The 13,998-nt window shown below is 42.0% G+C and overlaps 1 protein-coding gene across 1 annotated transcript; it reads right to left on the bottom strand.

Annotated features, from left to right (window-relative positions):
* Nucleotides 1-2,676: 2,676 nt before the first annotated feature.
* nmur3 (neuromedin U receptor 3) lies at nt 2,677-9,296 on the bottom strand. Its single transcript, XM_052077129.1, has 4 exons — nt 9,080-9,296; nt 8,183-8,292; nt 5,479-6,344; nt 2,677-4,037 (listed from the first exon to the last, which is right to left on the bottom strand). The coding sequence occupies exons 3-4, from the start codon at nt 6,335-6,337 to the stop codon at nt 3,619-3,621; spliced, it is 1,278 nt and encodes a 425-aa protein (XP_051933089.1). The 5' UTR covers nt 6,338-6,344; nt 8,183-8,292; nt 9,080-9,296; the 3' UTR covers nt 2,677-3,618.
* Nucleotides 9,297-13,998: the final 4,702 nt, after the last annotated feature.

Genomic DNA, 13,998 nt, shown 5'->3' with positions numbered 1-13,998 from the left:
CTTCTTGTCCTTTTGTTCCAAGCTACCTGTATATTCGTTTGGTTTTTTTTCCTTGCCTTGTGCAAGCGCTTTTTGTTTTCTTTGCATTATTCCTAGCTTGTTGTCCAGCGTCATTATTTGTATTTTGTCGGCCTTGCGCCTATTTTTTGTAAATAAATATTTTTGTTAAATCAACTTTACAAAATCTATATTTGTAATGTCCAGTTCTGTCCGGAACCTTCCGGGCGCCGGACACCAAGTAGCCCCCCAAGGACCACATGTGTATCCTGCGGGCTTGTTCCAATAAGTTCACCAGTGATGGGGAATTCAGATTTAGTTGGAATGTTGTATTAAATGACCCCTGAAATACAGGTGCGGTACCAAAAAAAAGCCGAGCTTATTTTGATTGCCGACATGGCTGCAAATGGCCAAACGCTGCAAACACGGGAATTATGCAAAAATGTTTTTCTTTTATCTGATAGACACTTGATTACGGAAGGCCTCTTAGGCACCAGGCAAGGCAAGCCTGTTAGTAAAGGCGAGACTGCCAGTGTAGCGTAAATGCACATTCTATTGTATTTGAAAGTGCGTTCAAACATATTTACTTCCACATTGACACTTTCACACTTTCATCAACCGATAACTGCAGTGTGCTTGTAAATTAAGTGTTATGTGCATGTAAGCCTGACGTCTGAATCTTTAGGTTTCAAGCCAGTCTCAAGTTACTTTGGCAGAAAAAAAACAGTCTCCAAGCAAGTTGAGTCGAGTCATGATTTGGGTTTAGCAAGTCAAATCATTTAATATTGACATTTATTGATGAAGCCTTTGAATTACACAATTCCCTTTAATAATTGGCATATTATCGAACAGTGACCACAACTACTCAAAACAGAACTTCACAGGAAAAACGTTGACATTCTTGGACATTTTTTCCCCCTCACAACAAGGATGACATTATTCCAATCTGATCCAACTCAGCTCCTTTCCGTCTGTTGGTGGTTTTAGCCTGGAAGCAGCAGGTGGAATAAAACGAGCTGGTGGAATATGCAGAGAGCTTTCAGATGGAACCAATTACATTAGGTAAATAAAACTGCCCCACACACTATCGTCTAAGTAATTGTACAGGACAGTCGGACATGAATAGCAAACAGGATCATGGCGTCCACATTTGCTTTTACATGAGTCTTTAGACAAAAAAAAAAATCAGCCTTGTCCAAATTCCATCTCCTCAAGGTCTCCTCCAGTCTCCTTTGGAGTCCAATGATACATTAAGAGTGTTAATTGAGTATGGTAATTGAGTCTGTATCAAATTTTGCTGCAATGACAGTGCAGCCCCTGGCCCGTTAATCAAGCCTCCTGATTAACGGCCAAAGAGAATAGACACACGGTTAACATGAGGGCAAGATTTCTCCTCTCCACAGTTATAAATGACAACCATCAGCTTGCTTGATTCCAAAAAAAAAAAGAAAGAAGAACTTAATCATAAGGTTTAACAAAAGTGGCCCGAACATGAAATTTCAGGCATGCGAGTAGATTTAGGGACACACACTGTAAATTGAATTGCAATGTAAGTATTCCTCCCCCTCATTTTCACTATATAACGTGCAGGCCAAGTGTTTGTCAGCAACAACAAATATTCATGAATGGTAATTAAATATATATATTTTTATTAATCTGCAAATTTTCTGGTTGTGCTGGAGCGGGTAGATGAAAGTTGTAGCTGCATTGTCTCAAAGTTTAGGGGCAAAATATTCTCCAGTCCTAAAAATTGAGACAAACAATTATCCACAGTAAAAAGAAATTCGGTAATACAGTGCACTCCGCTTAATAGAACACCGGTTAATAGAGTAATCCGCTTAATAGAGCAAAAGGCTCTGGAACCGATTTGCCTAATGCAATTTCCTATAAAGATACTCCGCTTAGTAGAACAGATCTCCGCTTAGTAGAACAGGCCGTAAGCAATGAACATTGTAAACTAGTGGTTTTCGAAGTGTAGCTATCGCGATACTGTACCACAATCGCGAGAAAACGCGGTAGTTCTAGCCGTATACAGTAACAGGTAGCACGCGTCACTCCACACATAGACACACGCACGTCACAATGGCTTCAACTTCATTTAAGAGACGAGAGAGAGACGAAGTGTAGCTATCGCGATACTGTACCACTATCGCGAGAAAACGCGGTAGTTCTAGCCGTATACAGTAACGGGTAGCACGCGTCACTCCACACATAGACACACGCACGTCACAATGGCTTCAACTTCATTCAAGAGACGAGGGCTATCACCTGCGGATAAGAAGGACATACTCAGACGATACGATGCATTGCCGGATTCTCAGAAGGGACGCCCGCGGTTTCCAGGACTTCCCTCTTATCCAGCGCATTGAGAGGGAAGTCAACCGCAAAATTACGGACTCCTGTTTCCAGACAAAAGTAACGAAATTTTTCTCGTGATTTGAGATGTTTGACTGAAGTTGATTAAAGTTGTTGTTTTGTTGTTTGATTAAAGATATGGACGTCCACAGTCGAAATATCTCTTCTAACTCGTCAGCAGGGGTTTTTCTGCGTGCATAACTTGGTCGTCGACGTGTCTGAAGGTGTACCTAATAAGTGTCTCCGGTTAATAGAAACCCCGCTTAGTAGAACAGAAGCGCTTCGGCCCAATGGTGTTCTATTAAGCGGAGTGCACTGTACAAAACCAATTCCAATGAAGTTGGAATGTTGTGATAAACAGAAATAAAAACAGCTAATGTGGAAACTGATAAACATTATTGTTTTTAGTAAATAATAATTGACTTGGAATTTTATGGCTGGCTGCAACATGTTCCAAAAGAGCTGGTACAGGGTCATGTTTACCACTATATGTAGTAAGTAAGATGCATTTACATCATCTAATTTACATGTTCTCATTAATTTGATCGCTGCTTTTGACTGTTGGTAACAACCAGCATTTTGCACAGTAGAAATGAACAGTAGCGATAACTGAAAAATTCCTCCGCAGTGACATGAAAGAAAGGTCCACGGCATTGGCACATACAGGTACATGTTATCTAAATAATGAAATGACTTTTGTCAACAGTTCTGCCCCATCTTGAACAATAGAAATCATCATAGTGATTAATAATCGATGGTAAAAATAAATAAATAACAATAGTACTAATCCACAGCATGGACATGTCACATACTGTAATTAAAGCAATCACTCCTCTTGCTAAATGGTCATCACTGCCACTTTGTACAACAGAAACAAACAAATCTATATCTATAGTCCAAAGAAAAACTCCACAACATGGGCACATGTACTGTATGTGTATAATTAATGCAATGATGCCTCTCACCAGTCCTTCGTGATAACCACCACAACTCACAATGGAAATAAACAGAACCACAGAAAAATCAGAGTTACAATAGTTACAGTGCAGCAGCAGTTTTCTGAAGCAATTGCACAGCAAAACGTCTTGCACGGTTGAAATTGCCTCATAGTGTGAGTACACCTTAAAATGTCTTCCATGCTGTCTCTTTGTGTCAATCCTATGATTGACAGCCGACCAATACAGGTTGCATGAAATCAAATGGTTGTAAGGATATATGTTAGTCCCACATGATAATGTTGTATTACTTTGTAAATCTAGTGTTATCTCAGAACACCGAAGTCTCATAAGCCATCTCTTGGCAAGCACTTGAGAGTAACACGCAGTCCAGTCCCTGTGTTGTTGGCGGAGACAGTAAGCGGATCAATGAGTCCTGACCTCCGCTCTGGACCCTGGAGGCGGAGATGACCAGCGAACTCTTCGGGGGCGGTGGAGAGTCTAGTTCGTCGGTCCGTGAGCACACGAGTTCGCGGAAGCATTCGCGGAAGCATTCGCGAAAGCGTGTGGAGATCAGGCTGTAGATGATCGGATTGACGGCAGAGCTGAGGTAAAAGAGGACCCCTGACAGGATGTGGACGTACTGGTAGATGTTGTGCATTAGGTCGGTCCACTGGCGCACGGAGCTCCACAGCAAACGCTCCATGTGGAAGGGCGCCCAGCACACGCCAAACACTGCCACCACGATGGCTGAAGGTGAAAACACCAATTAGTTTGACAGGAATCTTCTCCGGCAGTTGTTCCCCTTACAGCGTGACAACAGTGCTTTTGTCTTTACTTTTCATTAAGTACCCTGTCTTTGCTGTGGACTCAACAGCAGATGGGGCTTTGGTATAAAAAATACCTGAAGTCTCTTTCGGCTGCGAAGCTCACCAGAGACACTTTTGCAAATAACAATGATCCGAAACGAGCAACATGCCTTTGCACATATTTTTGTATTTTGGGCGCATGCCTTGGCAACAGTGGCATGGATTACAAACTAATATTCTGGCGCTCTGTGAGTATAAACTGAAAGTTCAATATCCTAAACTTTTTGTGCCCTGCGATAGCTGGATGACCAGTCCAGGGTGTACCCTGCATGTGACCCAAAGTCACCTAAAATAGAGTACAGAAATTGGGTATAGGGACATTAGAGTGTGTTGAACACAAACTCCCCTTTGTGTCCATTTAAGTTCACCTATAAGGGTTACAGTGCATTTTAGATTCATTATGAAATTTCACCTGACAGCCAAATATCCCGAAATTTTGTGGGTACAATTTGTGCATCGTGATTTATCCGATTCAAACCAGCACTACTGATACAAAGGGTTAATCCGGGGGTCGGCAACACGCGGCTCCAGAGCCGCATGCGGCTCTTTAGCGACATCTCGGAGCTTCATAAAAAATTTTGAAATGGAAAGATATTTTGATAGTAGGCTAATATAGTTCAAATAGATATAGAAGTTGCAGCTCCGCCGAAAAAGGAGCGCTGTGGTGTTGGTTTTTTAAAACGTACAGTTTATGTATGCTTTTAACAGTCTCGGCAAACACAGACACGTCCGCTTCCGACTCCGTGCCTTCTTTCTTCTCGTTTGACTCGAGAGGCGTTCAAAGACAGCCTCAGAAAAACGGAAATTCATGATCACTTCACTGACACTAAAAAAAGCGTTAATAATGCACCAAAACAAAAAAATCAAGCGAGGAAATCACAAAATAAATTCTATGGGGCGTTTGTGAACACACAACAAAGGAATGAATAACAAAGAATTCTGAGACAGTCCAGTCTCCTACATACATACAGAATGTCTTTCTTTCATTGTAAGTTTTATAGAAGGCTTTTATTTTTTTGCGGCCCCAGGCATATTTGTTTTTTGTTTTTTTGTCCGATATGGCTCTTTCAACATTTTGGGTTGCCGACCCCTGGGTTAATCCGTCAATGTCATTTTCCATTACGCGTTAGCATTAAGCTACCAGGGGCATTCTTGAAACTTTTTTTTTGTTGTTTTAAAAAGTCGTGTAGGAGTATAGGTTGACAGTTAACTTAAAATGGGAATAGTATTCAATAGCTTGAAGCCTTGTTTTAGAATTGATTATGATCCACCATAATGATTTTTGTAGTTGTATATTTCCTATTTCTCAAGAGAAAACTCACAGAGCATCTTGATGACTTGGGTCCGGCGACCACCCTCATCGTGGATGCTCACACGAGAGTCGCTGCTCCATTTCTTGCCGAAGTAGCCCCGCCTCTGTGTTCTTTCCTTGCCCAGGTGCAGGCCCATGATCAGGTAGAGCACGCTAATCACCATCATGGGGATGAAGAAGAAGCAGATGGTGGTGATCTGCATGAGTGTGTGGTAAATCCACAGCGGCTTGAGCACAGTGCAAATGGCTGACTCGCTCCTGTGGCCCAGGAGGTAGTAGATACCGTGCAGGGATGTGTTGGGTACAGCGCACACCATGGACGCCGCCCACACGGCACCAATGACCCGCTTGGCGTGCCGCTTGGTGGTTAGGTAGCGGGTTTTGATAGGGTGCACCACAGCAATGTATCGCTCCACACTCAACACTGTGACATTAAGGATGGATGCGAAACAGACAGTCTCAAAGATGAACGTCTTGAAGTAGCACCCGACAGCACCGAAGGGGAATGGGTAGTTCTGCCACAGGTCGTAGATCTCCATGGGCATCCCGAAGGCCAGCATAAGGAGATCGGACACAGCCAAGCTGACCAGGTACAGGTTGGTGGGATTGCGCATCTTCTTGTGCTTGGCTACCACGGCGCATGTCAAAAGATTACCACTCAAGCCCACCAGAAAGATGAGCAGGTAGACAGCGGCCACCGGGAGGAAGAAGGGAGAGCGTTTAGGGCCGAGGATGTACAAGAGGGTGGTTTCAATGTCGAGACTGGTGCTGGCGGTGGTGGTGTTACCCACGGTGAAGTCGGGGAACGTGCTAGCATTGCTGAGCCTGCTGGAGACATTTGAGGAGGGACCTTGCCAAAAGACATCCATCGCACGGCTGCAGAAAGGACGATGAAGCAATCAGTGCTTTGTTAAGTTGCTCACGTGGAAATGTTTGAAGGAAAAAAAAAAGATGATTGTGGATATTCTCAGTCATCCAAGTCATTTCTTTCACAGTATTGAATCAAGCAGAACTGTCATCAATTCATGCAACAAGGCTTGGTCAGGACAGAGAATGGTTTGAAAGAGGAGTGAGAGAATCCATCGAGGTAACGGTGGAAAGACCTTTTCTAAACAGAGGACGTGGTTTTCGTTGAGCACCGCCTATCCTGCAAATCCAATGCTCTACTTTAATCCCTTCCTAAGAGATTCAATGATTTCTCCTTCAACAAAAACTCTGTCTCACTTGACAAAGGTAGCATTCCAAAAGAACGTTACGATTCTTGGTGGCAGGGTGTGCCTCCAACTTGGAGCAGAAATAGTTAGGTTTTCCACACCAACTCAGGCCGGTCAGTCCTGAACAAACCTTCGTGAATGAACTGATGAAGCCTTCTCAGATGAGAAGTGAAACGTCTTCCATGAGCCCTTGCACTCTGAGCCATGCAGCGCAAATCCACCCAACCCTTGGGCAGCCTGCAGGGGTCTGACACAACATTTCATGAGTTGGCCGATGTCGGCCACTCAGGAAATCTTGTTTGTTTTGTCACGATTTTGTAGTGATTCAAATTAAATAAATTTGAATCGCAGTTCCACAGTGTGACGATGTCGCAAATTTGGTATATATACTGTGTGTTTGTGTGTGTGTATATATGTGTGTATATATATATATATATATATATATATATATATGCAGAGAAGAGAGAGAGAGTTATGATGACACCTCCAAGATGTACAGAGTGCAGTGTGTCATGAGAATGATGTGAAGGATTATCCATGATGGAGAGAAATGTTAGCTTAGTGCTCTCTTGGTCCCAGACTGACTCAAACGTTTCCATGTTCATCACCGTTATGTCTTATACTTTTTTATTTTATACGTATGGTTTGGCATCCTTGGCTTTGATGCTACCCTGATAAAGTTGTCAGTAATGAAAAATCCACACGAAATAATACTGTAACTTCTATACAGTACCTTTTAGGAGAACAAAGGATGTGAGACAAAAATTCACAAGACTGAGTTGTTGGTTGCCATGACAACAAAAAAATAATTTATTTTAGGCTTGTTGTTTTGCTAAAGTATTTCATATTTCTATGTGAACTTTCATATTTGTTTTTTCCTTAAATCCTCTGAATATGTTATTCGGAATGTTGTTTAAAATCACTTCCGGGTCAAGTGCCGTGTATAGCGAGGATTGAGAGAAAGATCGAGAAGACAACGGGAGACGGAAAGAGAGAGAGAGAGAGTCAGAGAACTACGATACCGTGTGATCTACGTGATTTATCGTAACTTGATCTAATTTCGGTTTACCAAGGTGCACACGGTATGTCATTTTGTGTCATTTATTTAATGTCCTGTTCAAGATATTATAATTTTGATTGTTGTTCGAAATGTGTTTTAGTTTTCACGGTGTTCCATGATTAAACGTTTTGGACATCAGTACGAGGCGTCATCCTTGACCGGGGTAGATACATGGGGGATTAAGGAGATTTTTTTTTTCATAGCGATTCACCTCACATGTCATTTTGGTTGTAAAAAAAATTTTGAAAAATAAAACCTCTTGGCCAGTTCAATGCCAATTGGTAAGACAAGTCTTAAAGCAAAAAAAAAAAAAACAAACAAATTGCCTGACCTTGTTTGTTTGAATTGTACCTCCAATAAAAGTAAATAAAATCCCAAACGTTATGACCTTGTTTTCATTCTGATGATTAGAACCACATTTGACAGAATGGCATACTCACATTTAGCACATCAGTCTCACACTCGAATGGTTGATTCAAATCTATTCTCAGGCCTGTTGGGTTTTCATGTGATGATGACTTCAGGCAAAATAAGGTAGCGATGTCCTCTGCTGGTCGCCAGCCAATTGCAATACGCAGAGAGATAAACAAGGATTCACTCTCAGATTTACACCTTTGGCCAATTTCGAATCTCCCATGAACCTAAGAAGCACATTTTTGTGATGCGGATGGAGAGCATGCAAACTCCACATCGGAAGGAGGGAGCTGAAATTTGAACACAGAAGCTCAGAAGTGTGAGATCAGCATGATAACCATTTGTGCTGCACAGGTAAATTCAGGCAAGAAATTGAATGCATCTCTTGTTCCAATTGGGAAACGGTAACAATTGCAGGTGAGTGTGCTTCTTAGCTCGCGGGGACCTTCGGGAGACAACTGGCACGCAGAAAAAAAAAATAATACATTGCCGCCGTTTTCCGCTTTGGAAGAAAGGCAAACAGTCTGGTGCAGGAATATAAGATTATCTTTCCCCACCACAATAATAAGCTTTAAATATGTTCTATCAACTGGTGGTGCTCGGAGGATGATTGAAATTAGATGTGCCGCCCTGATGAATGCCAATCACTACTTCTTATTCCACCTCAAGGTTAATTAGGCTGCCTCATGTGCATAATACATGATTGACCCTTCACTCTTCCAATGTGAAACTAAACCTGCAATGTTACCATCATGTGCTTGAGATCATTAAAGCAAAATTATGACAGGATTGGTGCATATGTTCATTAAAAAAAATGGGTTACCCCCTGAATAGGTACCTGTAAGCATCAATAAAAGACGAACCAACACGCAGGCAGGCACGAATAAACACAAATTAAGTACGTTGCATGAATGAAAACTCACCTTCTGAATCTGCAGGTCTGCAAAGCGTCTTCCTTTGACGTGCACTCATGCGAAGTGTAATTGTGGGTGTGAGGAGGAAGAGGAGGAGGAGGCACATCCTCCCTACTTCCCATGCCGTACAGAGGGGAGAGAGCGCCAAGAAAGAGAGAGGGGATGTGGTGCAGGTAACCATATAGGCTGCATTAATAAAATCAAGCAGCTCGTGAATGGCTCATTTGTTTATGGGGAGCATTAAAAAAGAATTCGAGTGTTGAGTACAGTAAAGTGCAAAAAAGATTATTTTTTAAAATTGGGCTGTAAACTGCACACTACTTTCCAGAATGGCATGCAGAAGCAACAGGTGGTGCTACAGGATAACCCCTGCTCAGGATGAGGGCAATCAGAAGCACGAAGATAGTCATCTCATTCGCATTTCAATTGACACTTTGAACAGTGACTTGCACGGTGCGATCATGGTTGGCCCGTCTGCCTCACAGCCTAAGGGTCGTGGGTTTGAACCTGTGCTCCTTTATTCTTGGCAGTTGTTCTGCATATACTCCAGCTTCCTCTCCAAAATCAATGATGTTGTTCATTGAAGACTGTGAAGGTGAATTTGTTTGTCTATACCATCCAAAAAAGGTCGTTCCAAAGCCCGTTTCATGACCAATATTAAAATAGAGAAGCGTCGCAGGCATAAGTATTCCTAAAATTGTATTATTACCAGAAAAAAAGTAATTTTAGAAGAATCCATCCATTTTCCACCGCTCATCCGGGGTCGGGTCGCGGGGGCAGCAGCTTTAGGAGGGAAGTCTGGGCTCTCCCCAGCCACTTCTTCGAGCTCATCTTGGTGGATCCCGAGGCGTTCCCAGGCCAGCTGGGTGACATAGTTTCTCCAGCGTGTCCTGGGTCTTCCCCAGGGTCTCCTGCCAGTGGGACATGCCCGGAACACCTCACCAGGGAGGCGTCCAAGAGGCATCCGAATCAGATGCCCGAGCCTCCTCATCTCGCTCCTCTCGATGTGGAGGAGAAGCGGCTCGACTCTGAGCCCCCTCCCGGATGACCGAGCTTCTCACTTTATCTCTAAGGGAGAACCCTGCGGAGAAAACTCATTTCGGCCGCTTGTATCCGGGATCTCGTTCTTTCGGTCAATTTTACAAGAATGAACATGAAAAATCTGTAAAGAGTACATAACTACATCTTATTATGAGATAATCAACTGAATAAATTGCATCATTTTTCTTTTTTTTAAATATGAATTTTAAAACAAAGACAATGATCTTAACCACCTGTCTGATTTTTGCTGATTTATCTCTCTGTTTTTCAGTTAAACAAAGACTCGAAACTTGTGTGCGGGCAGCGTGGGATCGGTTCCCACTCAGTGATGGTGTGAATGTGGGTGTGAATGGTCATTTGTCTCTATATGTGCCCTGCGACTGACTGGCGACCAGTTCAGGGTATGGTCTGCCTTCCGCACAAAGTCAGCTGGCTCCAGCAACTCCCCTCAACCCTGTTCAGGATCAGCGGTGTTGAAAATGGATGGATGTATGGATGGATGGATGGATGCAATTGCAGGTGGATGGATGGAGGACTAAAGAACAAAGTAAAACAGACAAAAATACTCTGCCTGACAGTGTTATCTTTATGTTGTAAGCATGAAAGGATCAAAAAATAAGTTATTTTATTCATGCTTTTCTGTATTCTTTTAATTAATCAACTAAATTAATCGGGTATTAGAATTTGATTCTGCCAAAATTTCTAGTTTCATGTGGGCCCGGCACAAAAATTAGCAAAAAACTCGGATTGATGAGAAAACAAATCAAATTAAACAACAATAAAGTTGCTTTGGAAAATGTATCTTTTAGAATTAATTTGCCATGAAATTTACAAAACATAAATGTTATTTTACAGAAATCATGTCAAATGTTAGAAGCAAAAACTTGAAAAAAAAAACAGAACCCAAGTAATGATTCTATTAAAATATTCTGTACATAAGAGGTAAATGGCGGGACAGTGATCAACTGGTTATCACGTCTGCCTCACAGTGCAGAGGTGCCGGGTTCGATTCTGGCTCCGGCCTTCCAATGAAGAGTTTGCATGTTTCCGCTGTGCCCACGTAGGTTTTCTCCGGGTACTCCGGTTTCCTCCCACATTCCAAAAACATGCATGGCAGGTTAATGGCATCCTCTAAATTTTCCCGAGATGAGATTGTGTGTACAAACAGCTTCTCAAGATTGAACACCAATCTATTGGACTTAAAAGTTGAATTCAACATTGACGTACAACTAGGAGCGCACACCACATTTACTGGTATCAGAACTTTGAGAATCTCTCTTCTATAGTGTACAGTACGTGCCTAATGAGGACAAGTGCGATAAATAATGTGACCAAAACATTTTTGTTGTGCGGTCATGCATGACCATGTAGGGTTGCAAAAGGTCATTGGAGTCAATTGTCTTGTTGCCTTTTTCAAAATGCATTGAGATTCTTTTTACCGTACTTTAGAGAGGGCTTTGTGGTAAATCATGACAGTTTTGTAGTCAGAGCTGCTAACGGATAACGGTGTTCGTCTGAATGGCACACATAAGCAGTCTGTCTTGAAACACATTGATGGGTTGAGATGACAGAATGTCCTTGTATTGAATCGTGTAATCGCAGTGGCATCTAAGCTCTGTGCGGCGGTTAAATGTCCTTTTCAAACCACTCACGCCATCCTCATAGTGACACATAATTAAAACTCCTATACCCCAGCTGTCTCCGGGCAGTAGGAGGGGGAAACCTTGAATCGGTTGCCAGCCAATCGCAGATGATTCATACATTTCAATGAAAAACACGCTGACAAGCGGAGACACAAAAGTGTGGTCTCACACAGGCAAGGCCGAAGAACACGAAGTCGCGCCTTTCTTTTTCTCAACCCACTGCTATGTTATTGGTTAAATCAATGTTACATGGTTTACTAATGTCAAATTGTGAGCCAAGCTCTCCATTTTTGGTAACAATACGCAGCAGCGTGTGTCAATTTCCAGACCGGGGCACTCTTCAGATTCTCATTTTTGTTTGACGACAGCAATATTTAAAGAAAATGAGCACCCATGAAGCTCACAAACTATGTGAAGGCACCCGAACGTTTGATGCTAGAAAATAAGACGTAATACTGTCTTCACAGGGCATGCCATTATTTTTGATACTTAATCGGTTTAAACGTTTTATTCAGGGGATCGGATGCCATTGAAATTTGCATGATTCATGTTGACACACACCGTGTTGCTTTAACATTGAAAGAGTCATTTTGTCCAATGCTGTCATGCGGTCTTTTATTAATTATGGGCCATATACTCATGTTCATGCGTAAGTCATGCGTAGCAATTTATGGGTTGTTGCACTTAATGGTGATTTGCTGTTTAACGGTTTTGCGCCGTATGTGAATGGTAATTTTTTGTGCCAGACAGCCCTTTGCACCTTAAACAAAATCACAGTATTCAGTTATTTAGTTGTTTGCGCCAAATATTATTTTTTTCCTGGGGAGAGCATAACATGAAATAATTGAGAAGCAATGCAATAGTGCAAAAAAATTATGCGCAAGATTTCCACCATCCTGAACATCCCACGCTCTACCGTCGGTAGCATTATGGCCAAGTGGCAGCAGCTCGAAAGCACGGCCGCCAGACCCTGGCTGTTGGCGCCACAGAGTTCCAGATGTCATCCGGCATTAGAATCAATACCAACATGGTGAGGCGAGAGCTGCATTGGACGGGCTTCTGCAGTGGGACGGACGCGTGCAAGAAACACAGCTGGAGGAAGGCGGCCCAAGATGATGAGGGAACCACGGCAAAAAAGGAGGGAAATTAACAAGCCGAGGAGAGGAGTTAACAGCAAATGTTTGCGCAACATAATGACAACAATGAAGACGTTTTGGAGAACTCTTGAGACCTGAGTTTCAATATGGAGAACCTTTACTGTATTGGCATGGTGCTGCATCCTGATTATGAAACAGACATCAATTCCCCAGCAATTTGCCACAGCATATTAGCGATGAGACGTCATCAGGGAAATTATCTGATTTCACGTCATTGATCTGTAAATCAGCTTTTTCTAACTGAGATTCTTTGTGGCAGTTTGTTTAAAAAAATATAGCCATCCTTTGTGCTATTATCTCTTAACAATGCATAATGCCTACCAAATTATTTGATCAATATTCCTTCATAATGTCAAAGTCTTCAATATTCAACTCCAATTCAGGATTCTTTTGAATAATGAACAAACACTGAATTACTATGGAGATGGTGTATCCAAACATTTGATTGGCACTATGATTGGCTCAAATCACTTTTAATTTACATTGTTAGGAATAATATTCATTTCTGTGAAGATGCTGATCATGTTCATGATTTCTCACAAAAATTATCATCAATCGTTTTAACATGGAAGGACACAGCAAAATGTCCATATGCAACACATTGTCTCTCTAAAAAGTAAATACGTGTGAGATTATTGCACAGTTTGAACGATAACACTTAAATGAAGGGGGCGGGGGAAGAATTGAAATAATTGAAATGTACACACATAAAATATATGAATAATAGTTTACCTAAATGTTGCGAAAAAACAGTTCATCAATATTAAACGCAAATATTTTAAATGTATTTGTTAAAAGCAAGTGACCCGGACGTAGGCTGTTATTCTTGTGCATACCACTAGAGGACCTCACATGCCACTGGCAGAACTCAATGCTACAGTTTCGCTGTGGCATTGAGTTGTAAAAATCACTTCTTTAAAGTCCATTTAACAAGATGAAAATGCCGCAGGGAGATGCCTTTGGAGAGATGGGTCCCCTTCTGAATCTGGTCCAATTGGTCAATGAAGAAATCGGGATAGCAGTGGTCGACCCAGCTGTCGTCCAGCTCAGTTGGAGCAAATCACATCCATAACGATCAGAGCAGAAT

Source organism: Hippocampus zosterae, chromosome 9 (assembly GCF_025434085.1).
Source record: "Hippocampus zosterae strain Florida chromosome 9, ASM2543408v3, whole genome shotgun sequence".
NCBI lineage: Eukaryota > Metazoa > Chordata > Actinopteri > Syngnathiformes > Syngnathidae > Hippocampus > Hippocampus zosterae.
This window is presented reverse-complemented; position numbering and strand designations above follow the sequence as displayed.